This window comes from Mesoplodon densirostris, chromosome 2 (genome assembly GCF_025265405.1).
Source record: "Mesoplodon densirostris isolate mMesDen1 chromosome 2, mMesDen1 primary haplotype, whole genome shotgun sequence".
Taxonomy (NCBI): Eukaryota; Metazoa; Chordata; class Mammalia; order Artiodactyla; family Ziphiidae; genus Mesoplodon; species Mesoplodon densirostris.
This window is the reverse complement of record NC_082662.1, coordinates 162,594,361-162,622,352: the sequence shown is the minus strand read 5'-3', so window position 1 is coordinate 162,622,352 and position 27,992 is coordinate 162,594,361. Positions and strand designations below refer to the sequence as shown.

At 39.6% G+C, this 27,992-nt stretch overlaps 2 protein-coding genes across 9 annotated transcripts in view; both read left to right on the top strand.

Moving 5' to 3' along the window:
- Positions 1-27,992, top strand: part of DNM3 (dynamin 3) — a 576,796-nt gene that overhangs the window by 365,983 nt on the left and 182,821 nt on the right. The gene's annotated exons all lie outside the window — the stretch shown is intronic.
- Positions 8-26,764, top strand: LOC132483983 (kelch-like protein 25). The gene is given in 6 exon segments (XM_060089963.1): positions 8-48; positions 1,201-1,260; positions 3,434-3,506; positions 3,867-4,046; positions 25,831-25,976; positions 25,978-26,764. Coding segments are annotated over 6 exon segments (1,287 nt in total).

The window sequence follows — 27,992 nt, the reverse complement described above, 5'->3', positions numbered from 1 at the left end:
ATAGAATATGTCTGTGAACTTGGTTTATGCTCAGATTTCAAGTCCAAGGTAAGTCAAGTTTTTCACTTAAATATTTTCCATCTGTAATTATATACGTACCTAGATATTTTCCATAACAATGGATTCTTAACGTGACATTAAAATTTCATTTCACTATTAGAAAATCATAATTTATTGTTTTTTCACCATATCCTTTTCAAACTTCACAAGAATATTACTTTATTAATTGAAGTGACACATCTATGATTATTTGTTCCAATGGAAATGGAATCCTTCCTAGAAAAAAAGAAATGTTCTAATTAGAATTGCAGCCTACAAGCAGTGTCACCCGTACAGTGATACTTATAGACATTCTGACTTTACTTTCTTCTTGCACCCATCCTTATAACATCACCACTATTCCCTGAAATGTGGAGAGGCAGAAACTTCTTTCTAAGCTTAAGTGCTTTCTCTGACTCTCTATTTGCTGCTGCCACCCTTTCATACAGGAGCAGCAGTGCTAAGGGGCTACTTTCAGAAGTCCAAAACCAATACGGTGGTTGGGAAGCCATGTGTTAGGTGTGGTTAGGGCCTGTCAACCAACTATGCTCAGTCCTTTACCCTCTGAGATATTTGAAAGCTCCTGGTGGTTCTTTTGGTGTAGAAGTGAGTGAAGATTCAATAGGACAAAGCTTTAAATGTGCTGGAAGCCTCTTTTCCTTTAGAGATGTGTTGCCTGGTTGAATTTTGGCTTCACACTTTATTTTCTTCTTCTCACTGCCTCTGATTACATCACTTGTTTATTTTGTTTTCATTCTTTCTTTTTTCTTTTCCTTCTCCTGACTAATTTTGTCTCTGAAAATTCAACTCATTTTAGAATATACTGTATGTCAGGCAATGTTCTATTTTCCCTGTGCTTTTATCCCCACAACCTAACAACCAAACTTTATTCTGTAGTTGACTTCCCCTTGGAAAAAGGAAAGAGACAAATCATACACACACACACACACACACACACACACACACACACACACACACACATGATTTCAGAATATTTTAGGTAATTGGGTAGGGAAAATTTTTAGAGTATTTTTAATATTACTTTAAGAGACTATGGACTATAATGATAACATCTGGTCATATGCCAATTGAAATGATTCCTGCATGTTTGAAGGCATCAGAGGTATCCTTTAACTTGTAAAATTTCTTTTTATTCTATAGACATAATCACCATGGCATACCATTACAGAGCGATACTGTGGTCAACAATGATGTAGAAGAGTAAAAGGAGGACAGTAGCATATTGAGTCAGCCTCTTACTTAAGAGAAGCAATTACTAAGAAAATAGCTGTGTAGCTGAATCATAATTAAATATTGAAACTGATAGAAACTAATTAATTGGATGGTTTGGGTTTGGATTAAGTGCATGAAGAATTTTTTTTTTAATGTGAGAGAACTATGCATTTTGTTACTCTAGTAAGATTAAAATTAATCTGAGTAAGTAAAGAGGACTGAGCAATTAATGCAACTTGTGGGTTCATTGTTACAAGCTAAAGAAGATAAATTTTGACAAATTTTTGTTGGAAAAACCTGATTTGCACCTAATGTGAAGTTATTTATAATCTTTATATATCCCACTTAATGTGACTGTTCATATATTTACTGTGGAAACACTTATGTGTGGGTTTTGCTGCATATGATATATATACACAATATTACTTTTGTAAATTCCGAAAAAATTCTGAATTCTGCAACATATGTGGTTCCAAGAACTTCAGATATGGAATTATGAACTTTTGTATAATTATCAACTATTGGGAGGAGAACTGGAAGGGGACTTGTGAGTGAGCTAAAAACTCCTCTTTAATAGGCAGAGTCAGTAGCTCGGATGTAAAATGGTTAAATCAAGAAGTAAAAGTATATGCATATTATATAGGGTTATGGACCAGATGATTTAGATAGAAATTCAAAGAAATTTCCCTTTGAAGTGGAGAGGGATGGAGTGGGAGACCTGCTTCTCATCACATGCTCTCCAGAACTTTTTGAACTGTTAGCACATGCATGTATTATTTAGGTTTAAACAAATCAAATTAATTATTACAACAAACTTCCTCTGACAGCCCTCAGAATGGGAGAAAATATTTGCAAATGAAGCAACTGACAAATAGATTAATAGATTAATCTCCAAAATATACAAGCAGCTCATGCAGCTCAATATCAACAAAACAAGCAACCCAATCCAAAAATGGGCAGAAGACCTAAATAGACATTTCTCCAAAGAAGGTATACAGATTGCCAACAAACACATGAAAGGATGCTCAACATCACTAATCATTAGAGAAATGCAAATCAAAACTACAATGAGGTATCACCTCACACCAGTCAGAATGGCCATCCTCAAAAAATCTACAAACAATAAATGCTGAAGAGGGTGTGGAGAAAAGGGAACCCTCCTACACTGTTGGTGGGAATGTAAATTGATATAGCCACTATGGAGAACAGTATGGAGGTTCCTTAAAAAACTAAAAATAGAACTACCATATGACCCAGCAATCCCACTACTGGGCATATACCCTGAGATAAACATAACTCAAAAAGAGTCATGTACCACAATGTTCATTGCAGCACTATTTACAATAACCAGGACATGGAAGCAACCTAAGTGTCCATTGACAGATGAACAGATAAAGAAGATGTGGCACATATATACAATAGAATATTACTCCCATAAAAAGAAACGAAATTGAGTTATTTGTAGTGAGGTGGATGGAACTAGAATCTGTCATAGAGAGTGAAGTAAGTCAGAAAGAGAAAAACAAATACCGTATGCTAACATATATATGGAATCTAAAAAAAAAAACATGGTTCTGAAGAACCTAGGGGCAGGACAGGAATAAAGACACAGATGTAGAGAATGGACTTAAGGACACGGGGAGGGGGAAGGGTAAGCTGGGACGAAGTGAGAAAGTGGCATGGACATATATACACTACCAAATGTAAACTAGCTAGCTAGTGGGAAGCAGCCGCATAGCACAGGGAGATCAGCTCTGTGTTTTGTGTCCACCTAGAGGGGTGGGAGGGAGAAGCAAGAGGGAGGGGATATGGGGATATAAGTATACGTATAGCTGATTCACTTTGTTATACAGCAGAAACTAACACAACAGTGTAAAGAAATTACACTCCAATAAACATGTTAAAAAAATAGAAACTTGCTCTGAGTTTGCACAATGTGCTAAGCACTATATTTGAAAATGTAAAAATTAAAACCTTCAAGTATTGTAATATGCAAAATAGACTAAACAATGAAGCATAATACAAAAAAGTAAGTGATTAACTATACAGAGAAGAGAGCGACTACTGTTTCTAGAACTAAGAGAGAGTGTAAATAGATGTAAGGGACTGTGTGCATCTATGTGTATATGAAGGTTATGAGCCTGGTGAACTGTGGGTGTAGGAAGAGGGAAGTCAGGCAGAGAAGTCGTCACAGTGACGACTTGTTAGAACGCAAAGGTCTCAATCCAAGAGAGGTAAGAGGGAGATGGAAATGAGGGAGAAGATGTGGAAAAGTTTATAATGGAGAGCACTTTTCCATGCCTTCCTTGTAGCCAGGGAAAACCAGCCTGCAACTCCTTAATTTAGACCTGTCTTCCCTGGCAAAGAGGAAGCTGTTCAGATAGTTTGTTGTTGTTGTTGTTTTCCTGGGGGGTGAAGGTGGAGGGGAGAAAGGTGCATTTTACGTAGGAAACCTATGTCTTAATTTTACTCTCAAAATAGAAAACCCTGAGACATAAGCAGGAAAATTTTTCAGGAAACTCAGTATAAAGTCAACTTTTTCTAGACTGCAAATTAAATGTATGACATAAGTGAAACATGGCTCATCTGACCAGGATCCTAAAGTAGGCGAACTAACTAAATCTCCCAGGTGGTCTTTAAGGACAGCCCTAAACCCAGAATTCATTGCACTAATCCAGCTTAAATATTTTAAGGGCGTGAACAAATATGATGAGGTCATTGATGAGAAAGGGTTGTTTGCTTCTATACCCATCTTGGCAGCTGTAGCAGCTGTGGTATGTCTTCAAACACCCAGATTATAGGTTAAACCGTCAAGTTGAGCCATTGAGCTTTAGAACTAGGTAGAAGTTTCTTGAAATATCAGGCTTTTGATGCAGCAGAAACAATGTCATTGGAGCTGTATGCAAAATGATTACAGTGGGGAGTGATCAGATACATTGGGAATAAATACAATATACAAAAACTTAATTTAAAAATGGAGAATGAGGACAACTCTCCAAAGAGAGCTCAACAAAAAATGCTTCAAGTACATGTAGAGTTAAGAGTGCACATGGGAGTGGCAGTGAGGCCTCTGACAGGTGGCAGGGGAAGTAAGTTGACAGATGAGCTTTACATTTCTTGAAACTTTGTCTTTATCTCAGAGTTCACAGAGGCGGATGGGAAGGCAACAGATGTCAGAAACAGCAGTGCTTCTCAGGGAAGATTAAATAGTAGAGGAAATGGAGATCACATTACCAAATAAGATGAGAAAGGAAAGCAGTGTGTCTAAACGGCACTGGATGGAATGACCAGGTGGAATGTGAAACAGAATTTTGATGAGATATCATATTATAGAAGTAAACATCAAGCTATCACAATGTATCTAGTTGGGATTCCATTAACTGATGACAATTATGGGTGCTTCCTTTATTTGTTAATAAAATAGCTCCATAGAGGATAAGAAAATTAAATTATTTATTATTTTTTTCTATTGAAGTTTAGTTGATTTACAATGTGTTAGTTTCTGGTGTATAGCAAAGTGATTCAGCTTTGTGTATATACATATTTTTTCATATTCTTTTCCATTATGGTTTATTACAGGATATTGAATGTATTGATAGTTCCCTGTGCTATACAGTAGGACCTTGTTGTTTATCTATTTTGTATATAGTAGTTTGTATCTGCTAATCCAAAGCTCTTAATTTATTCTTCCCCCACCCTTTTTCCCCTTTGATACCCCCCATACTGTAGAAAAGTTTGTTTTCTATGTCTGTAAGTCTGTTTCTGTTTTGTAAATAAGTTCATTTCTCTCATATTTAGATTCCACGTGTAAGTGATATCATATATTTGTCTTTCTCTTTCTGACTTACTTCACTTAGTATGATAATCTCTAGGTCCATCCATGTTGCTGCAAATGGCATTAAGGAAAATAAAATTTTCAATTTTTAGATATATGTATATTGCTCCATTTCAGAATTGGTGGAAATTGAAAGTATTTTTGCAATTTGTTGGAAAGAACTAGGGTTTAGGAAGATTTGGGGTTGAAAGCTAATTGGATCACAAGTTACTTTTCCTTCATTTTTTCCCCCTCATTTCACTTCCCTTCTCTTCCTTTATTTCTTCATCTTTTCTCCTTATTTCAACATGTGGAAGTGGGAACTCCCATGTGGGAACTCCCAAGCGGTATTCGAAGAAAGAAAATTTATTACTAAGGATATTGCCCATGTTATTCTTTTTTTTTTTTTTTTTTTTTTTGCGGTACGCAGGCCTCTCACTGTTGTGACGTCTCCCATTGCGGAGCACAGGCTCCGGACGTGCAGGCTCAGCGGCCATGGCTCACGGGCCTAGCCGCTCCGCGGCATGTGGGATCTTCCCGGACCAGGGCACGAACCCGTGTCCCCTGCATCAGCAGGCGGACTCTCAACCACTGCGCCACCAGGGAAGCCCCTCCATGTTATTCTTATATGAGTATATATTCACTAAGAAAACATTTATATAAGAAATGTAATCAATTAGATTTCTGATCCACATATTAAAGATCTTTTCAACTGAAAGAACTTGAGACTGGAATTTGAAAGACCTGACCCCTAGTTCTAGCTTACTCCTAGTTAGCACTGTGACTTCAGGCAAGTCATATGCCCTCTTTGGCTGTCAGTTTCTTCAGCTGTAGAGAGAAACCTGAGATAATGTCAGTAATGAATGTTCTTGGTGGATTGAATACCAGAGTCTAAGTGGTGATTCTAGTTAAAGCAAGTGGCATTCACTGTAATAACAGCAAGGGAAAGGGTGGCTCCAAGCGCAGAAAATTAGCTTGATAAAGGAGTTCCTACATTTTTTATCCATTCATTCTACTAATGCTAATCAAACATTACTGTGATTTTTCTGTGCCAGGAAATGTTTTTCTTCCAGTTATCCACATTGCTCATTCTGTTGCCTCCTTTAGGTCTTCACTTAATGGTTCTCTTCTCAGGAGACTTTCCTTCTTCCCTATTTAAAATTGTGCACACACATGCATACGCACACCACACACACGCACACACACACACCCTTTCTGTGGAATTCCCTATGCCCCATTTTAAGCTTTATTTTTCTCCATAGCACTCCTCATTTTCTAATATTCTAAAAAATTGCACTTGTTTGTTTATTTATTTTTTTATTTATTTGCGGTATGCGGGCCTCTCACCATTGTGGCCTCTCCCGCTGTGGAGGAGAGGCTCCGGACACGCAGGCTTAGCGGTCATGGCTGACGGGCCCAGCCACTCCGCGGCATGTGGGATCCTCCCGGACCGGGGCACGAACCCGTGTCCCCTGCATCGGCAGGAGGACTATCAACCACTGCGCTACCAGAGAAGACCTGCACTTGTTTATTTTATTATTTATATCTCCCACTAGAAAGTAAGATGAAGGCAAGGAATCTGTCTGTTTTGTTCAGTGCTGTGTATTTAACACATAAAATAGAGCTTATCACATATTCAGCCCTCATTAAAGTCAAATTCTTGATCATCAAGTGGCTGAGGGACTCTAGACTGGTTGTGAGTATATTGCTGAAGTGGGAATGGATGGGGAGGCTAGGAAGGTCAGAGGTTGTAATGGATCCATGACTGTAATTTTCAAGTGTTTTTAGCAATAGGATCTTTGCTTCAGATGGAAACTTATGTAGAGCTTCTTATAAAAAGAGTAAGCACAGACCTAGTCTGAGTGAAGCAGGTGAAAGGAATATGGCTCAGCCTACTTTTCTCCTGCATCCTTAAGGTGGTCCCTGAAGAGACTCCGTATAGATTTTCTCAAATTTACCTAAGCTCAGAAATCACTTGGGTTACTTGTTAAAAATAGGAAGGAATGAGAGTATAGCAGGAAGTTGATAAAGGGGCAGAGGTTTATATCAAGTAGGTGACAGTTGGTAACAGAGAAGGGCAAGAATTGAAGAGGCTGAGCAGAGAGATAGGTTAGCAAAAGGGCAGTGGGGTCTAGTGAGTAAAGTAAATTTAATGGTGGTCAGTCACTTATACTTGTCTCCCACATGAGAAGAAAAAATTGGATCTTGGTCTGGGTTGAGAATCAGATATGTTTAAAAAGAGAAAAAACAAAGCCATATTTAGGGGTTTGTTTTGTTGAATTTTATTATTGACAATGACGCCAAAGAACCAACATACAACCACTTGAACTAAATAGAACATGAACAGAGAGTTCTAAACATTCAATCATGTGATGGAGAGAAAATTCCATTGGTCAAAAATCTCATAGGAGACATAACTCACTCATTCATTAAACTAGTACACAAACAAAATCCAGAAAAAGATGTAGTCATATTCCTTGTTTTTTCATATTAAATATAAATTTCTTTTTCTATCAGCAGATCATAATCAAATTATCTAAGTTGTGCAACCTCTCCAGACACATCTGCAGATCCCATTGTATACCCATTCTTTTGTGAAAATTCCCATACATCCTTTAACTTTTCACCCATCAACTCTTACAGTTCTTTGCATTCATTGAAATCAAAATTTCTTCTGAGAATATCACATCCTCAAAACTATATCAAATAGAGAATTCTCTTTTTCCCATTACCCTAGCTCCTCTTGGATGTCTCAGACTCCTCAGCATCAAAATATGCAAAATGGAGCTCATGGCCGCACTGAACCCATGAGTTATCTCCATCTATTATTTCCTATCTAGTGAACATCACCTCCGTGTCCAATCTATTACTTAAACCCTGTTAGTCTTCTAAATAGTTTTCAAATATATATGTACTTCCTCTACTCTCCAACTTCAGCCCAAGCTACTGTTGTCTTCTTCCTTGACTCTTGTAACAGCTTCCTACCTGTTCTACTGTGTGCTTCTCGTAGACATTCTCTAAATTCTTGGGAGTCTGCTCAAGGTGTCGCTCCATCAGTCACTTCTTTGCTGTTTTCACTGCCATTATCTCATTCCGTCACCTTTTTATCTGGGCCATTGGAACATCTAGCATCCCAGTTGCTGTCCCAACTTTTAGTCTCTGCCTTCTTCTATTTACAGTATATTCTAATACCAGTTTAATCTTCATAGAGCATACGTATTTCCCAACTGCCCTGCTGCTTATTGAATTAGATCCAGACCTACTAGTTTAGCATTCTCTTCACCAGAAATACCCTTTTCTTATACTTATGCCTATCAAAATCCTGCCCACCCTTTGAGACTCTTGAAGCTTTTCCTGACCTCCCTTAAGCCTGATGAGGCAAGTCTGTCCTTTGAACTCACATAGACCTGATGTCCTCTTTTACTATAGATTACAGACTTCCCTGAGAGCAGAGTTCCACATTTATATCCCCAGACAACCTTGCACTGTCCCTTGCATATGGTAAATACTCAATACGTTTAATTAATTTTAGTACATTTTATTTGAATAACTTTTAGACCTTGAGTCTCAGAAAAGAACTAAATTACTTTATTCATTTTAGTATTCTGGAGTTCCATAATAATCAAATGGAAACCACCCTGCATATGAAAGCATAGCTTCACTCTATTTTGTTTCATTTCAAAGTGAACCAGGTCCTTTTACCAACAGAGAGGAGAAAAGGGGATTAAGCTGAAATTAATGTTTTAGTGAAGATGAGGCAGATGGTAAATTGACCCGAGGGAAGCAAAAAGAAAAAAAAAATCAACTTGCCACATGTTAGCAACAGAGACTCTTCATGATTGATGTTCAGTGACTTGGAAATTCTCTTCAGGGCAAACTGCATTTTCACTGCTTACTCACATACATTCTGAGGCATAGATTAATTTCAAAACAAGAACTTAAAGCTGTAAGGAACCTCAGACATCAGCTTAGTTTGTGGTTTTCAAACTTTTCTCTCTCCTTTTTGTTTTTAAGCATTGGAACCCTTTATTCAATCAAAATCTTCTGTGAAATCCCATTATATGAAATAAATAAAAATAGAGTTGTTTCGGTTAAAGTAGGTTGGGAGACCAGGATCCAGCCCTCTTGCCTCAGGGCTCTCCACCTTCCATGGTGGCCCCCGAAGCACATCCAGAGAAGCCCCAGAATACTGGTGATCTAAGTTTGAAAACGAAGGATCTGGTCTCCCCTTTCATTCCTTACGTGAGGAAACAGGTTCAGAGAGATTAATTACATGGCATGCCCAGAATTACAGTATTGGTATGGTAGAGCCAGGACTAGAACTTGGTTTCTTGCCATCCAGTCCAACATTCTCCTCCCATTTCACCATGCTATTTTCTTTAGTGACACATACCTCCTTCTAGTCATCTCAGTTTAGTCTTTATTTTTCCCAGTGGCAGCACATTTGAACAAAGAGCTCTGAAGTTCTTCTTTGAGTGTTTTGATAACCTCTGCTCAACATCTTAATTAGCAACTATTACCAAATGGCCAAGTACCATATTTTTATATAAAGATGCATTAAGTCGGTAGCATGTTGACAGGCAATTCTAAGAACTCTGTTTCACCCCAGCATTCAGGGGAACTTGGTATAATAAAGGTAAATAAGGGTAAAGGGCTAATAATTCAATTTTGAGGCCAGAATAGACAGGATTAAAAAGAGGGGAAATATACAGGACTTTTTAAATAGGAAGACCAACTGGAACTTAGAAAGTTTTATTAACTCCACATTTCCCCAAATGAAAAATACTTCATTTTTTAAAATTTTGGTTTTATTGTTGTAAGAACATCTTACATGAGATCTACCCTTTTAATAAATTTTAAGTGTACAACAGTATTGTAAACTATAGGTACACTGTTGTATAGCAGATCTCTAGAACTTATGTATCCTGCACAATTGAAACTTTATACCTGTTAGCGATTTCCCATTTCCCCCACTCCTAGCCTCTGGCAACTACCATTCTACTCTCTCATTCTATGAGTTTGACTATTTTACATACTTCATAAAGTGGATCCAGTAATCCCAATTCTGGGTGTTATCCAAAAGAACTGAAGTCAAGATTTCAAAGAGATATTATCATCCTGATGATAGCTATTCACAATAGCCAAAACATGGAAACAACCTAAATGTTCATCAATAGATGAATGGATAAAGAAAATGTTGTGTATATATATATACAATAGAATATTATTCAGCCTTAAAAAAGAAGGAAATCCTGCAATATGCAGCAACATGGATAAACCCTGAAGACATTACGCTAATTGAAATAAGCCAGATACAGAAGGACAGATACCACATGATTCCACTTATGTGAGTTTTCTAAAATGGTCAAAATACTTTCTTTTAAGAACTTTTTTCTGAAAAAGTTCAAGAATAGAAAGTTTTAAATAATTCAACATCTCACCATCTAGGAAAAAACCCCACTATTAACCCTTCCTTTAGACACCTCTCTTTTGAATGTAAATGCATGAATTTATAGAATTTAATATAAATATAATTATACTATCATGCTATTCTATAACCTGCTTCTCTCAGCCAAGAAAAACCTTGGTTTTTCCATTGATATAGATATGTCACTTTATTTCATAGTCACACAGTGTTCTTTTGTATGGATTTATCGACCATACTCTGCTAACTTTTAAACTGTAATGATAACAGTATCTACTTTATAATATTGTTGGAAGGATTAAATTACTAAATATATGGTAAAATGCTTAGAACAATAAGCACTTGACAACTGTTAGCTGTTATTAATATGTACCGTAATTTTTTAGCTAGTCCCCAGTTGATGGACAACTCAGCTTTTCAACAGTAACAAAGCAAATAACATTTCATATATGTCCACTTGTGCAAGTACTTTTTAGGCTCTATTCCTAAAATAGAAAATGGAGTTACTGGGTCAAAGGACAGATACATTTACAATTTTGGTCTTTTCACATCTCCCCTCTTCTAAGAGACTGTACCAATTAATATTCCAACCAAGAGTGTTTAAAATTTCTATCTCAGTATAGGATATTATCAGTCTGATTGCAAATATTTACACACATGTAGTTTTAATGTGCATTTCTTTCATCATTAGTGAAGTTTGGTGTCTTATGTTTTTTTGACCATTTGTCTTTTGTCATCTGAGAACTGCTAAAACTATCCTTGATCACTTTTCTGTTAGTGTTGGTTTTTTTTAAACAGATTTTTTGAAGCTCTCTGAATATTAATTTTTAGTCACATATATTCCCAGTACCTTTTCTCAAATTGTCATCTGTTTTTCTGTTTTGTCCATTATTTTGCCATGAAGAAGTATCTCATATCCATAAGACATTATATAGCTTCAGGTTTTGTGTCACATATCAAAAGTTGGGTTTTTTTGTTTTTGTTTTTAATTCCAATCTTACCAAAATTATCACTTAAACTGTACTATTGGACTTTGAATTCGACCCATCTAAAAATTTTTTTGGGGGGGTTGGGGGAACGGAGGCCAGTTCTTCTAAAGTTGTTTATCCAAAAGTCTGATTTGTACACAGATGTAGAGAACAAATGTATGGATACCAAGGGGGAAAGGAGTGGGGTGGGAAGAATTCGGGTTGACACATATACACTATTGATACTGTGTATAAAATAGACAACTGAGGGGACCATACTATATAGCAGTGATCCCCAACCTTTTTGGCACCAGGGACTGATTTTATGGAAGACAGTTTTTCCATGGAAGTGGGGGAATGGTTCAGGCGGTAATGTGAGCAATGGGGAGCAATGGGGAGCAGTAGATGAAGCTTCACTTGCTCATCCACCACTCACCTCCTGCTGTGCGGCCTGGTTCCTAATAGGCCACGGACTGGGTATCCGTCTGAGGCCTGGGGGTTGGGGACCCCTGCTGTATAGCACAGGGAACTCTGCTTAATGCACTGTGGTATCCTAAAAGGGAGGGGATATATGTATATGTATGGCTGATTCATTTTGCTGTGCAGAAGAAGCTAACACAACGCTGTAAAACAACTATACTCCAATAAAAATTAATTTAAAAAAACCCAAAGTCTGATTTGTAATGCCACCTTTATCACAAAGTAAATTCTCATATATTTCACTCTTTCTCTGCTCTTTTCTATTGAACTAATCTGCCGGTGGACTTTTACAACAGGCATGTGATGTTTATCACTGTAATTTTTATATTAAATTAAAATTTTAATATTTGAAGGGTATATGACTTCTGATTACATTTTTTATTTTTTAGAAATCTCCTGTTTATTCAACTGTTTATTCTGCCAAATGAAATTTAGAATCATTTTTTCAAGTTACCTCTCACAAAATTATATTGAAAATTTTCTCTGAGATTACATTATAGGTATTTAATTTTAGGAGAATTTACAACTTTAAATACTAGAGTTTCCTATTCAAGATCTGTTTCTCATTTTATTTTAGCTTTGTCCCTCAGCATAATTTTATAAATTTATTCATAACGCACTGCACATTTCCTGTTAAACTTATTCCCGGGTATTTTCTAGTGAATACCCTACATTTATTTAATGATTGATTTGGAGTACCATCTGACAAAGTGAGTCTGCAGTGTGAATATAAATTTTTTTAAAATTTCCATCACACTTTTTTTTTTTTTTTTTTTTTTGTGGTACGCGGGCCTCTCACTGTTGTGGCCTCTCCCGTTGCGGAGCACAGGCTCCGGATGCACAGGTTCAGCGGCCATGGCTCACGGGCCCAGCCGCTCCGCGGCATATGGGATCCTCCCAGACCGGGGCACGAACCCGTATCCCCTGCATCGGCAGGCGGACTCTCAACCACTGCGCCACCAGGGAGGCCCTCCATCACACTTTTAATGTTTGAAAATCCTGCGTTGTAGGATAAAGCAAAGAAGTAAATTTGTTAATGCTATTAGAAACAACATTATTCAGTGAATAAAAGTATAAACATAAAAAAAATTTCCATCAACAGTTGTCACCAAAAACCTCTCCTTTTGCCATTTTCCAATATGGAGCACAGTTTTCCAGCTCAAACTATATTTCAGAATCCTTTAAACAATAGGTCATTTCTGAATAACATGTCTCACCTACATGCAGTTTCCATTAAAAAAAAAACTTATTTGGCGAAGATTTTACTATAAGTTATTCAAAGATTTATGTTTTCATTATTTTTCTGGTCTTACCTAAAGAAGAAACACAACTGGAAAGTCCTTGAGTTTGCAAACTCACTAGGGTTAAAAAATAAATGCTCTAAATTCAGCCAAACAGCCATTATGCTTAATTCCCATTCATCTAGCAAACAATTATTGAGACCTATTATGTTCAAAGTTAGAAGCAGAAAACTTTCCCTACTCTGCAGAGACTCATTGTCTAGTAGGAAAGACAGAGATGAGACAAAAAATTGAAATACATATTCTGAACGATTAAGTCTGATAAAATCAATAAGAGCTCAAAATCAAATGACAATTAAATACCTAATGAATACTGTATATGCGTGTGTGTGTGCACACACATGCATTAATAGCACTTATTTGTAGTGAATAGCACACTCAGGCAGAAGTATGCCTGGCTAAGGCAGGTTTCTGTAAGGTGTAACTGTTATCTCTTTTTCCCACTCTGCATACAGAAATGTTGTCAATAATAATCAGGTTAGACATACTCTATTTATAAGTCCTAACTCTAGCAATAACTTTTTGAATTTTAAAACTCAAGTGTTTAATAAAAAGATATGGGGAGAATGATCAAGTTCATGGTACAGAATAAGAACTATATCCTTTTTTTCTAATTTAATTTACTTTTTTTGGCTGCATTGGGTCTTGGTTGCTGTGTGTGGGCTTTCTCTAGTTGTGGTGAGCCAGGGCTACTCTTCATTGTGGTGCACAGGCTTCTCATTGTGGTGACTTCTCTTGTTGCGGAGCATGGGCTCTAGGCAAGCGGGCTTCAGTAGTTGTCGAACAGGGCACTAAAGCACGTGGGCTTCAGTAGTTGTGGCATGCAGGCTCAGTAGTTGTGGCGCATGGGCTTAGTTGTTCCACGGCATGTGGGATCTTCCAGACCAAAGATCGAACCCACATCCCCTGCATTGGCAGGCGGATTCTTAACCACTGCGCCACCAGGGAAGTCCCAGAACTGTATCCTTCTTATTACATAGATATGTAGGTATATTACAATAAAGTAGAGTATAAAAAATACACCGACTCAGACATGCATGTTGGGGTTCTTACGTAAACTTCCTGCTTCTCGTCAGTAAGAAACTGGTTAGGAGAATGCTTCTTTCATTGTCCAAGTTGTGCTGATTCTTCCCTGTATGCTCCAGTGTTCTCATCCTGTGCTGATCTGTGCTAGGACATCACATTCTTGTATAAGTTCACTATCTACGTACAGAAAACTCTCATCCTTTGCTTTTGCACTTGTTCAAAGATCCATCTCCAGTGTTACTAGAGTTTTGTTTTGTTCTTTACTTCCTTCACTGGGGGAGTCAAAACTATGAGCCTGCTTGACCTGTCATGCTGGTGGTGGCTCTGCCATGTTGTGATGTTTCTTGGTCAGCCTCTGTTCTGAGAATACTGTGTATGCTGAGCTCTGCTCCCTGTGAGAATGAGCTAGACATTTTAGTTTATGGGAACAAAGCACTTGTTTGGCATCCAAGCTCAAAAGCTGCCTTTTCTCCATTGGACAAAATTGTGCATGGGATAACACGCCTATGGAATTCCATTGAATTGTAGTCCTGCCTTCCTCATCACGGCAGAAGCTCATTACTGTTTAACCCAGTTGATTTTTTGAGAATTCGACTAAAGCTATGTCTTCCCCTCCTCCCCACAATATGTGTGCACATACAAAAGTTTGCATATTGTTTCAGGCAATTGATTGGTTTGCCAGGAACCCCCAGCACTCTGGTGCTCTCTTGACTCCAGGAAAGAACACTTTGTTAAACCACTTCACACCTACTATCATATAGGACACAGGCTATTTGAAAAGTAGGAAAAATATACATACTAATAGAATGTTTTAATAAAGTTAGAATGTTCCTTTAAGTGAATGTTATTTTCTTATGTTCGCTTTCTTTCTTTGTTTCTTTTTTTTTTTTACAGCTTAAATGTCCATGGGAATATCTCTCCTAGACATATCTGTAATATTTCCTCTACTTCATTCTCTCTTTAACCCACTTCAACCTAGTTCAAGAAGGTTCTGTTCCCACCCTCCCCCAAAACGGCACTTCTCATGGTTATCAATTTTCTATATCTTGACACATGTAATGGTTACTTTTCTATCCACATCTTACGTATTTCTTAGAAAGACTAAATATAATTCACTTCCCCCTCCATCTTAGAACACGTTCTCCTCTTTTCCTGATTTTTCTTACTAGCTATTTAGTATCTTTTAACTGATTCTTTCTCCTCTCTTCCACCTCTAAATATTGGAGTGGCTTGGGCCCTGTCCTCTTCCCTGTCTACACACACACACTAGCTGAACTCATCTAGTTTTTTTGGCTTTAACTACCATCTGTATGCCCTATTTTTATGACTACCATAATTATATCTCTAACTCTGAACTCCAAATTTGGATATCTACCTACCTTCTGGACATATATAGTTGAATGTCTAATCAGCATTTTAAATTTAACTTTCCAAGACAGGACTCAACCTACATGTCCTGTAGTCCTCTTTATCTTAGCAACAGGAAAATATAAATGTCCACCGTTGATTCCTTTATTTTTCTCACCACCCACCTTACACCTAATTCAGCTGCCCTGATTGTCATTCTAATACCTGGATTTTCCTTCTTGCCCCTTTACTTTTCTTTTTCTTTTCTTTTCTTTTTTTAAAATTTTTCTTTAATTTAATTTTTTATACAGCAGGTTCTTATTAGGCATCCATTTTATACACATCAGTGTATACATGTCAACCCCAATCTCCCAATTCATCCCACCACCACCACCAGCCCCCGCCGCTTTCCCCCCTTGGTGTCCATACGTTTGTTCTCTACATCTGTGTCTCAATTTCTGCCCTGCAAACCGTTTCATCGGTACCATTTTTCTAGGTTCCACATACATGCATTAATATATGATATTTGTTTTTCTCTTTCTGACTTCCTTCACTCTGTATGGCAGTCTCTAGATGCATCCATATCTCTACAAATGACCCGATTTCGTTCCTTTTTATGGCTGAGTAATATTCCACTGTATATATGTACCATATCTTCTTTATCCATTCATCTGTCAATGGGCATTTAGGTTGCTTCCATGACCTGGCTATTGTAAATAGTGCTGCAATGAACATTGGGGTGTATGTGTCTTTTTGAATTATGGTTTTCTCTGGGTATATGCCCACTAGTACGATTGCTGGGTCATATGGTAGTTCTATTTTTAGTTTTTTAAGGAACCTCCATACTGTTCTCCATAGTGGGCTGTATCAATTTACATTCCCACCAACAGTGCAAGAAGGTTCCCTTTTCTCCACACCCTCTCCAGCATTTGTTGTTTGTAGATATTCTGATGATGCCCATTCTAACTGGTGTGAGGTGATACCTCATCATAGTTTTGATTTGCATTTCTCTAATAATTAGTGATGTTGAGCAGCTTTTCATGTGCTTCTTGGCCATCTGTATGTCTTCTTTGGAGAAATGTCTATTTAGGTCTTCTGCCCATTTTTGGATTGGGTTGTTTGTTTTTTTAATACTGAACTGCATGAGCTGTTTATATATTTCGGAGATTAATCATTTGTCTCTTCATTCATTTGCAAATATTTTCTGCCATTTTGAGGGTTGTCTTTTCGTCTTGTTTATGGTTTCCTTTGCTGTGCAAAAGCTTTGAAGTTTCATTAGGTCCCATTTGTTTATTTTTCTTTTTATTTCCATTATTCTAGGAGGTGGATCAAAAAGATCTTGCTGTGATTTATGTCAAAGCGTGTTCTTCCTATGTTTTCCTCTAAGAGTTTTATAGCGTCCAGTCTTACATTTAGGTCTCGAATCCATTTTGAGTTTATTTTTGTGTATGGTGTTAGGGAGTGTTCTAATTTCATTCTTTTACTTACAGCTATCCAGTTTTCCCAGCACCACTTATTGAAGAGACTGTGTTTTCTCCATTGTATAGCCTGGCCTCCTTTGTCATAGATTAGTTGACCATAGGTGCGTGGGTTTATCTCTGGGCTTTATGTCCTGTTCCATTGATCTATGTTTCTGTTTTTGTGCCAGTACCATACTGCCTTGACTTCTGTAGCTTTGTAGTATCGTCTGAAGTCAGAAAGTCTGATTCCTCCAGCTCTGTTTTTTTCCCTCAAGACTGCTTTGGCTATTTGGGGTCTTTTGTGTCTCTATACAAATTTTAAGATTTTTTTCTAGTTCCATAAAAACTGCCATTTGTAATTTGATAGGGAGAGATTGCATTGTATCTGTAGATTGCTTTGGGTAGTATAGTCATTTTCACAATATTGATTCTTCCAATCCAAGAACACAGTATATCTCTTCATCTGTTGGTATCATCTTTAATTTCTTTCATCAGTGTCTTATAGTTTTCTAATGCAGGTCTTTTGTCTCCTTAGGTAGGTTTATTCCTAGGTATTTTATTCTTTTTGTTGCAATGGTAAGTGGGAGTGTTTCCTTCATTTCTCTTTCAGATTTTTCATCATTAGTGTATAGGAATGCAAGAGATTTTTGTGCATTAATTTTGTATCCTGCAACTTTATACCAAATTCATTGATTAGCTCTAGTAGTTTTCTGGTGGCATCTTTACAATTCTCTCTGTATAGTATCATGTCATCTGCAAACAGTGACAGTTTTACTTCTTCGTTTCCAATTTGTATTCCTTTTATTTCTTTTTCTTCTCTGATTGTCATGGCTAAGACTTCCAAAACTATGTTGAATAATAGTGGTGAGAGTGGACATCCTTTTCTTGTTCCTGATCTTAGAGGAAATGCTTTCAGTTTTTCACCATTGAGAATGATGTTTGCTGTGGGTTTGTCCTATATGCCTTTATTATGTTGAAGTAGGTTCCCTCTATGCCCACTTTCTGGAGAGTATATATATATACTATATATACTAGTATATATATATCATAAATGGGTGTTGAACTTTGTCAAAAGCTTTTTCTGCATCTATTGAGAAGATCATATGGTTTTTATTCTTCAATTTGTTAATATGGTATATCACATTGATTGATTTGCGTATATTGAAGAACCCTTGCATCTCTGGGATAAATCTCACTTGATCATGGCGTATGATCCTTTTAATGTGTTGCATTCTGTTTACTAGTATTCTGTTGAGGATTTTTGCATCTATATTCATCAGTGATATTGGTCTGTAATTTTCTTTTTTTGTACTATCTTTGTCTGATTTTCGTGTCAGGGTGATGGTGGCCTCATAGAATGAGTTTGGGAGTTTTCCTTCCTCTGCAATTTTTTGGAAGAGTTTGAGAAGGTTAGCTCTTCTCTAAATGTTTGATAGAATTCACCTGTGAAGCCATCTGGTCCTGGACTTTTGTTTGTTGGAAGCTTTTTAATCACAGTTTCAATTTCATGACTTGTGATTGGTCTGTTCATATTTTCTATTTCTTCCTGGTTCAGTCTTGGAAGGTTATACCTTTCTAAGAATTTGTCCATTTCTTCCAGGTTGTCCATTTTATTGGCATAGAATTGCTTGTAGTAGTCTTTTAGGATGCTTTGTATTTCTGTGGTGTCTGTGTAACTTCTCCTTTTTCATTTCTAATTTTATTGATTTCAGTCTTCTCCCTCTTTTTCTTGATGAGCCTTGCTAATGGTTTCTCAATTTTGTTTATCTTCTCAAAGAACCAGCTTTTAGTTTTATTGATCTTTGCTATTGTTTTCTTTGTTTCTCTTTCATTTATTTCTGCTCTGATCTTTTTTTTTTTTTTTTTTTTTTTTGCGGTATGCGGGCCTCTCACTGTTGTGGCCTCCCCCGTTGCGGAGCACAGGCTCCGGACGCGCAGGCTCAGCGGCCATGGCTCACGGGCCCAGCCGCTCCGCGGCATATGGGATCCTCCCAGACCGGGGCACGAACCCGTATCCCCTGCATCGGCAGGCGGACTCTCAACCACTTGCGCCACCAGGGAGGCCCTCTGCTCTGATCTTTATGATTTCTGCTAACTTTGGGTTTTGTTTGTTCCTCTTTTTCTAGTTCCTTTAGGTGTAAGGTTAGATTGTTTGAGATTTTTCTTGTTTCTTGAGGTAGACTTGTATAACTATAAACTTCCCTCTTATAACTGCTTTTGCTGCATCGCATAGGTTTTGGATCGTCGTGTTTTCATTGTCATTTGTCTCTAGCTATTTTTTGATTTCCTCTTTGATTTCTTCAGTGATCTCTTGGTTATTTAGTAATATACTGTTTAGCCTCCATGTGTTTGTGTTATTTACATTTTTTTCCCTGTAATTCATTTCTAATATCATAGTGTTGTGGTCAGAAAAGATGCTTGATATGATTTCAATTTTCTTAGATTTACTGAGGCTTGATTTGTGACCCAAGATGTGATCTATCCTGGAGAATGTTCTGTGTGCACTTGAGAAGAAAGTGTAATCTGCTGTTTTTGGATGGAATGTCCTATAAATATCAATTAAATCTATCTGGTCTATTGTGTCATTTAAAGCTTGTGTTTCCTTATTAATTTTCTGTCTAGATGACCTGTTCATTGGTGTAAGTGAGGTGTTAAAGTCCCCCATTATTATTGTGTTACTGTCAATTTCCTTTTATAGCTGTTAGCAAGTTGCCTTATGTATTGAGGTGCTCCTATGTTGGGTGCATATACATCTATAACTGTTATATCTTCTTCTTGGATTGATTCTTTGTTCATTATATAGTGTCATTCCTTGTCTCTTGTAACATTCTTTATTTTAAAATCTGTTTTATCTGATATGAGTTTTGCTACTCCAGCTTTCTTTTGATTTCCATTTGCATGGAATATCATTTTCCATCCCCTCACTTTCAGTCTGTATGTGCCCCTAGGTCGGAAGGGGGTCTCTTGTAGACAGCATATATATGGGTCTTGTTTTTATATCCATTCATCAAGCCTGTGTCTTTTGGTTGGAGCACTTAATCCATTCACGTTTAAGGTAATTATCAATATGTATGTTCCTATTACCATTTTCTCAATTGTTTTGGGTTAGTTTTTATAGGTCCTTTTTTTCTCTTGTGTTTCCCACTTCAATAAGTTCCTTTAGCATTTGCTGTAGGGCTGGTTTGGTTGTGCTGAATTCTCTTAGCTTTTGCTTGTCTGTAAAGTTTTTGATTTCTCTATCGAATCAGAATGAGATCTTTGCTGGATAGAGTAATCTTGGTTGTAGGTTCTTCCCTTTCATCACTTTAAGTATATCATGCCACTCCCTTCTCGCTTGTAGAGTTTCTGCTGAGATATCAGCTGTTAACCTTATGGGAGTTCCCTTGTATGTTATTTGTCGTTTTTCCCTTGCTGCTTTCAATAATTTTCCTTTGTCTTTAATTTTTGCCTATTTGATTACTATGTGTCCCAGCTTGTTTCTCCTTGGGTTTATCTTGTATGGGACTCTCTGCACTTCCTGAACTTGGGTGGCTATTTCCCTTCCCTTGTTAGGGGGGTTTTCGACTATAATCTCTTCAAATATTTTCTCAGGTCCTTCCTCTCTCTGTTCTCCTCTGGGACCCCTATAATGCAAATGTTGTCCCAGAGGTCTCTTAGGCTGTCTTCATTTCTTTCCATTCTTTTTTCTTTATTCTGTTCCACAGCAGTGAATTCCACCATTCTGTCTTCCAGGTCACTTATCCGTTCTCCTGCCTCAGTTATTCTGCTATTGATTCCTTCTAGTGTATTTTTCATTTCAGTTATTGTATTGTTCATCTCTGTTTGTTTGTTCTTTAATTCTTCTAGATCTTTGTTAAACATTTCTTGCATCTTCTTGATCTTTGCCTCCATTCTTTCTCCGAGGTCCTGGATCATCTTCACTATCATTATTCTGAATTCTTTTTCTGGAAGGTTGCCTATCTCCACTTAATTTAGTCATTTTTCTGGGGTTTTACGTTGTTCCTTCATCTGGTACATAGCCCTCTGCCTTTTCATCTTGTCTATCTTTCTATGAATGTGGTTTTTGTTCCACAGGCTGCAGGATTGTAGTTCTTCTTGCTTCTGCTGTCTGCCCTCTGGTGGATGAGGCTATCTGAGAGGTTTGTGCAAGTTTCCTGATGGGAGGGACTGGTGGTGGGTAGAGCTGGCTGTTGCTCTGGTGGGCAGAGCTCAGTAAAACTTTAATGCACTTGTCTGCTGATGGGTGGGGCTGGGTTTCCTCCCTGTTGGTTGTTTGGCCTGAGGCAACCCAACACTGAAGCCTACCCGGGCTCTTTGGTGGGGCTAATGGCAGACTCTGGCAGGGCTCACACCAAGGAGTACTTCCCAAAACTTCTGCTGCCAGTGTCCTTGTCCTTTCGGTGAGACAGAGCCACCCCTCAACTCTGCAGGAGACCCTCCAACACTAGCAGGTAGGTCTGGTTCAGTCTCTGTGGGGTCACTGCTCCTTCCCTTGGGCCCCGATGCGCATAGTACTTTGTGTGTGCCCCCCAAGAGTGGAGTCTCTGTTTCCCCCAGTCCTGTCGAAGTCCTGCAATCAAATCCCACTAGCCTTCGAAGTCTGATTCTCTAGGAATTCCTCCTCCCGTTTCCAGACCCCCAGGTTCGGAAGCCTGACGTGGGGCTCAGAACCTTCACTCCAGTGGGTGGACTTCTGTGGTGTAAGTGTTCTCCAGTTTGTGAGTCACCCACCCAGCAGTTATGGGATTTGATTTTATTGTGATTGCGCCCCTCCTACCGTCTCACTGTGGCTTCTCCTTTGTCTTTGGATGTGGGGTGTCTTTTTTGGTTGATTCCAGTGTCTTCCTGTCCATGATTGTTCAGCAGTTAGTTGTAATTCCGGTGTTCTCGCAAGAGGGAGTCGCCCCTTTATTTTTCATAATACTCCATCACTAAGTTTTTTTTCAGCCTGTCCTTCTTTTTCTAATCATTCCTTCCAAAGTGACGGATTTTAATTCACATTAAAAGATGCTTATAGTTTGTAAAATTTTAAATATCAGTAAATAAATATAAAATATAATTTCTTGTAAGGAGAACTTATCATTGAGGCCTACTGTAATACCAATGTGTAACGTTGTAGTAAGGAACAGAGAGGTTGCAAAAATGGTTTATAAACTCTTACACACTAAAAAACCGATTGTAATTTTTTATTAATTAAGAAGTTGATGTTATTAGCACTACTGAAAATGAAGCTAATGTATCAGTTAAATTCAGTAATTATGGAACATGTGTCTTCTACAAAGCTGGGTGTTGTAAATACAGAGAAAAATTAGAGAGTTACTTAAATAAGTCACTGCCAAGGAGGGGAGGCAGACAGATAAGTAAATAAATATGATAGTGAAAGAAGTACAACAGCAAAGACATGTAGAAGATAAAGTGGAGGCAGCCAGGAGGGTGTGATTGACTGCAGTGGAGAGGGCGTGTCCATCACCCAACTGCTCAAGCTAAAAACAGAAGTGCTTTCCTTCATTCCTATCTTTACTTCATTCCTCTTTCTATCTGATTCATTTTCAAGATTTGCTGACTCTACTCCAGGGACTGTCAAACCTTGTCTGTAAGAGGCAGATAGTATATATTTTAGGCTTTGTAGGCCACATGTGTTTTCTGTCACGTATTTTTCTTCTCTTTCTTTTTTTCATAACCATTTAACATAGTAAAAATCATTCTTAGCTATTAGGGCCATATGAACATAAGCTAAGGGCAGATTTAGCCCTCTGGGCTGTAGTTTGCCAAGAACTGCTCTCCTCTAAAGCCTTTTCCCAAACCCAGTCACTTCTCTCTTCCACTGCTATCCTAGCTGTAAAGACCACTGTCTCTTTCCTGCACTACTGCATTAGTCTCCTATTTGGTTTCCTGCTCCTACTCTTGGCCCGCCCTAATTCACACTCCACAAAGTGGCCAAATGATCTTTTAAATCATATGTATCACTTCCCATGTCAAGGAAGGCTTCCCTGATGAACCTATAAAAAAATAATGTCTTGCAACATTTCTGTTATACTTAAAGAACTGAGGTTGCTTTTTTCTTTTTTGGGGGGGAAGGGCGTGGATCCTGGTATTTTTAGAAAAGCAATATAGTTTTCATCACTCTCATTTTATTTTAAATATGTTAACACAGTTAAAATAAGAAGGAATCTGAGAATTATCTTTTTATATATTGAAATATAATTATTCTGAATAATAAGAGTAATTAATTAAACTTAATTATAAGTAACCATTAAATCTAATTGTAAATAAATCAGTAAATATTTAAGTTTAGCAAGAGTAAGAAAAGGAGGAGGAGTGAGAGGAGGGGGGTAGGGAGCATGGGGCAGGAAAGAGGATGACACACTGTCATCTAAAGTTGGATAAAACTCAGTATTTGGGGCTTCCCTGGTGGCGCAGTGGTTGAGAGTCCACCTGCCGATGCAGGGGACACGGGTTCGTGCCCCGGTCCGGGAAGATCCCACATGCCGCGGAGCGGCTGGGCCCATGAGCCATGGCCGCTGAGCCTGCGCGTCTGGAGCCTGTGCTCCGCAACGGGAGAGGCCGTAACAGCGAGAGGCCCGCGTACCGCAAAAAAAAAACAAACCTCAGTATTTGTATTTATGTTGTTTATCACTCTTTGGGATGCTCTGGGTCTTTATTTGTCTGGTCCTGTCTGTGTAAAACTTTTTCTATGTTATTAATGAGGTCTAGGTGTGAAAATCTCCATAACCCCCACTTACTTCTATTACTTTCTACCAGCTTCTTGATGATGTCTTTTCTTACCCTTAGCACCACCTTTTTCTGCTGTGTTCTCCCTTCCTCTTCCTTTGATTCACCCATTCTTCTTTTATTAAGGGCCCAACCTTATTTTGTCTTTCCCAGGTATTCCTAATTCTTCCACAGCTCTATTTTTGAACCATACAACTCAGCATTTTACCAACCCGGCTTCTTAAAGGAAGCAGATAATTTGCAGCAAAAATTAAACATAGGTTCAATTACACATGTCAGTATGAATTAGACACATATTATTGAGATATTTTCAAGAGTTACTCTTTTAAATAGTACCTTCTTTTTCTCAAAAGATGAAAATGCTTTTTTCATCTATTGCCCCTTTGTTCCCATAACGTTAAGTTTATTTGTTTTCATTTTTCAATTTAAGGATTGAGTTTGTGTATTATTATCCCTGCTTTACATATAGTGAAAGTGAAGTGCAGAGCAGGAAAACAGTCCCCCCAAGGACCCTCAATGTATGCTCCAGCCAAGACTGGGCCTCCCAGGTTCTGAGGGCCAGAGTGTTTTTTCTCCTGGTCCTGCTGAGGGCAATTAGAAATTAAAGCAATTCCTAAGCTATGCTCCAAGTTATTTATAAGTCAGGGTCATTTGTTTGTACCTGTTTTGACCATGTCAGCACTTTTAAGAGAATTCCAAATACACTTTCCCTAAATCAGTGTTTCTCAAATTTGGGTAATGTCCAAACACCCTTTAAAGAAAAGAATCCTCATCAGTTATAAACATAGGCAAACTATTTTTATTTGTAATATTATTTATGTATGAACACAAAATTATTTTGTTTTAAATATCTACAAAGACATAAGTACCTTATGCTTATCATTCTACTTTAAAAAAGTAAAGAAAATTAAATTCAAACAGAACTATATTACCAAAAAACTTCGATTGATCAACAACATTAATGGGAGAGATGATGTCCTTTTAGGAAATGTCATTAGCTAGTCAACAAGAAGGTGTTCTGGCTGCCAGGCATAGTGTATTTTGAGATTGGCATACTCTGTGCTGTATGACCCCACCATCCTCCTGCCACTTTTATCCTGTTGGAATGAAACTTCCATCCACCCATGGCACTGTGATGTCATCAGAGGAAAGTACGTAACTGATATATTGACATCTGTCTCTGCTCTTTTTTTCATCAGTATTCTGCAAAGTACTATTACTCAGTGCATACACAAACATGGGCACTGAAACTGAATGCCAGTGTTCACTTATAGAGTGGCATTTCAGAAAATCCTTTATACTAATTTTATTAAATACCAACCCCCAATTTTTTTTTAATTCTCACAAGACCTCATAGACTCTGGAGGTCAGGAGACTCTAATTGCAGAAACACTACTCTAAGCATACTGCTTTAAGATATGGAGAAGCAGTCAGGGTTTTCTGGTCCAGCCTTGGACTAGGCAGGTACATACTGGGATGATTTAAGGGCAACCCAAGGATCTCAGGCCTACCAGGTGGCCAAAGCACTTGAATGACTCAGTCCTTTCAGGTGAAAGGATTGAAGTACCCAATTTAAATGCAAAAATATTACCTGGGAGGGACTTCCCTGGGGGTCCAGTTGTTCAGACTTTGCCTTCCAATGCAGGGGATGTGGGTTTGATCCCTGGGCAGGGAGCTAAGGTCCCACATGCCTCGTGGCCAAAAAAAAAAAAAAAAAACTCAAAATGTAAAACGGAAGCAATATTGTAACAAATTCAATAAGGACTTTAAAAATGGTCCACATCTAGGGAGGGTGGGAGGGAGGGAGACGCAAGAGGGAAGGGATGTGGGAACAGATGTATATGTATGACTGATTCACTTTGTTATAAAGCAGAAACTAATAAAAAAAAATGGTCCACATCAAAAAAATCTTTAGACCTCAGTAGCAGCGCGCTCAGCGGCTTTTGCGAGCTCAGGGAGGGGAGCAGCGGCGGCGAGGGCTGCGGAGCCTCGCGCGGGCGGCTAGGGGCCTCTGAGCGCGGCGGGTGGCGACGCCACGAGCGGTTGGCTCAGCGTGTCGGTCAGCGTCCATGAGACCCACAAGTTGCGGAGCAGCACGGGCTCCATGAACATCACACTGTTCCACAAGGCCTCGCACCCCGACTGCGTGCTGGCGCAAGCACCGCATGTTCACAGACGTCACGCTCTGGGCTGGCGACTGCGCCTTCCCCTGCCACCGCGCCGTGCTGGCCGCCTCTGGCTGCTACTTCGAGGCCATGTTCAGCCACGGCCTGTGGGAGAGCCGCAACGACACGGTCAACTTCCAGGACAACCTGCACCCCGAGGTGCTGGAGCTGCTGCTGGACTTCGCCTACTCGTCCCGCATCGTCATCAATGAGGAGAATGCAGAGTCGCTGCTCGAGGCGGGCGACATGCTGCAGTTCCACGACGTGCACGACGCTGCCGCCGAGTTCCTGGAGAAGAGCCTGTTCCCGTCCAACTGCCTGGGCATGATGCTGCTGTCGGACGCCCACCAGTGCCGCCGGCTCTACGAGTTCTCGTGGCGCATGTGCCTGGTGCACTTTGAGGCCGTGCGGCAGAGCGAGGACTTCAACAGCCTGTCTAAGGACACCCTGCTGGACCTCATCTCGAGTGACGAGCTGGAGGCGGAGGACGAGCGCGTGGTCTTCGAGGCCATCCTGCAGTGGGTCAGGCACAACCCGGAGCAACGCAAGGCCCACCTGCCCGAGCTGCTGCGCGGCGTGCGGCTGGCCCTGCTGCCGTCCGACTGCCTGAAGGAGGCCGTGTCTGGCGAGGACCTGCTCATGGCCGACGAGCGCACGCGGCTCATCGTGGACGAGGCACTGCGCTGCAAGGCCCGCATCCTACAGAACGACGGCGTGGTCACCAGCCCCTGTGCCCGGCCGCGCAGGGTCCAGATACCGTTTCCCAGGGAGTAAGTCTCACCAAGGCGCCTGGAGGGAAGCGCAGCCCAAACTTCAGTGGGACTATTTACAGCTGTATGAGTGATCACTGTAAGGTCGGATCTTAACAGACGGCATCGCGAAACAGAGGAAACCTTCAACATGGATGACTTCCCCCATTTAAAACTGTTTCCCGGACTTCCCTGGTGGTGCAGTGGTTGGGAGTCCGCCTGCCGGTGCAGGGGACGTGGGTTCGGGCCCTGGTCCGGGAGGATCCCGCATGCCGTGGAGCGGCTGAGCCCGTGTGCCACGGCTGCTGGGCCTGCGCTCTGCAGCCTGCGGGCCGCAACTGCTGGAGCCTGTGCGCGCCTGGAGCCCGTGCTCTGCAGCGGGGGAGGCCACTGCAATGAGAGGCCCCCACTAGCCACAACTGGGGAGGGTCTGCGTGCAGCAGCAAAGACCCAAGGCAGCCCAAAATGAACGAATGAATGAATGAATAATAAAATAAAATAAAACTGTTTCCCTCCCCATCTGCTTTTGAGGACACTGCTGGTTCTCTCTTCCTACCACTCTTACTCCAGCACTTTACAGACCAGACCTGCCACCTGCCATGAATGAGTATCTGGGCTCCCCCAACCCCCCAGCCCTGGGCTCCATCCTAAACTCCTTTCTATACTTTACATGCTTTCCTCTCGGGGACCTCAGTCACTCCCATGGCTTCAATTACCTCTTATGTGCTGATAACTCACAAAAGGCACCCCAAATCCTACCCACTCTTTGAGCACCAGACCGCTGAGTCCCACTGTCAGGCGGCTCTCTCCACCTAGATGCCTTGTTCTCCGCAGGTCAGAAACTTCTGTTCTCCCTTCTTGCCACCCCTCTTGCCTCCTCCCGGTAGCCTGTGGCCTCTTCCTCAGGCAACAACATTGTCATCCCCCAGTTACCCAGCTGGAAACCTGGGAGCGGTTTTGTCTCCTCCCTCTGTCCCACCACCCACCACAGTGGTTCCTTATTTCTTACTCACGTCCATCCCCCCTCCAGCCCATTTCTCACCAAACTTACCCCAAGAGTCCCCCAACTGGCTTTTCCACTCCCAGTGGGCTCCCCCAGCCCCCCAAGCAATTCTCCCAACTGGTGTCAATACCAATTAAAAAAATTTAAGTTTAAATTTTGCTAAAGAAAAAAAAAATCTTTAAAAAACGTTTCTACAAAAAATATTTCCTGGGAAAAATAATTAATAACAATTGATTTTCTAGTGACATTA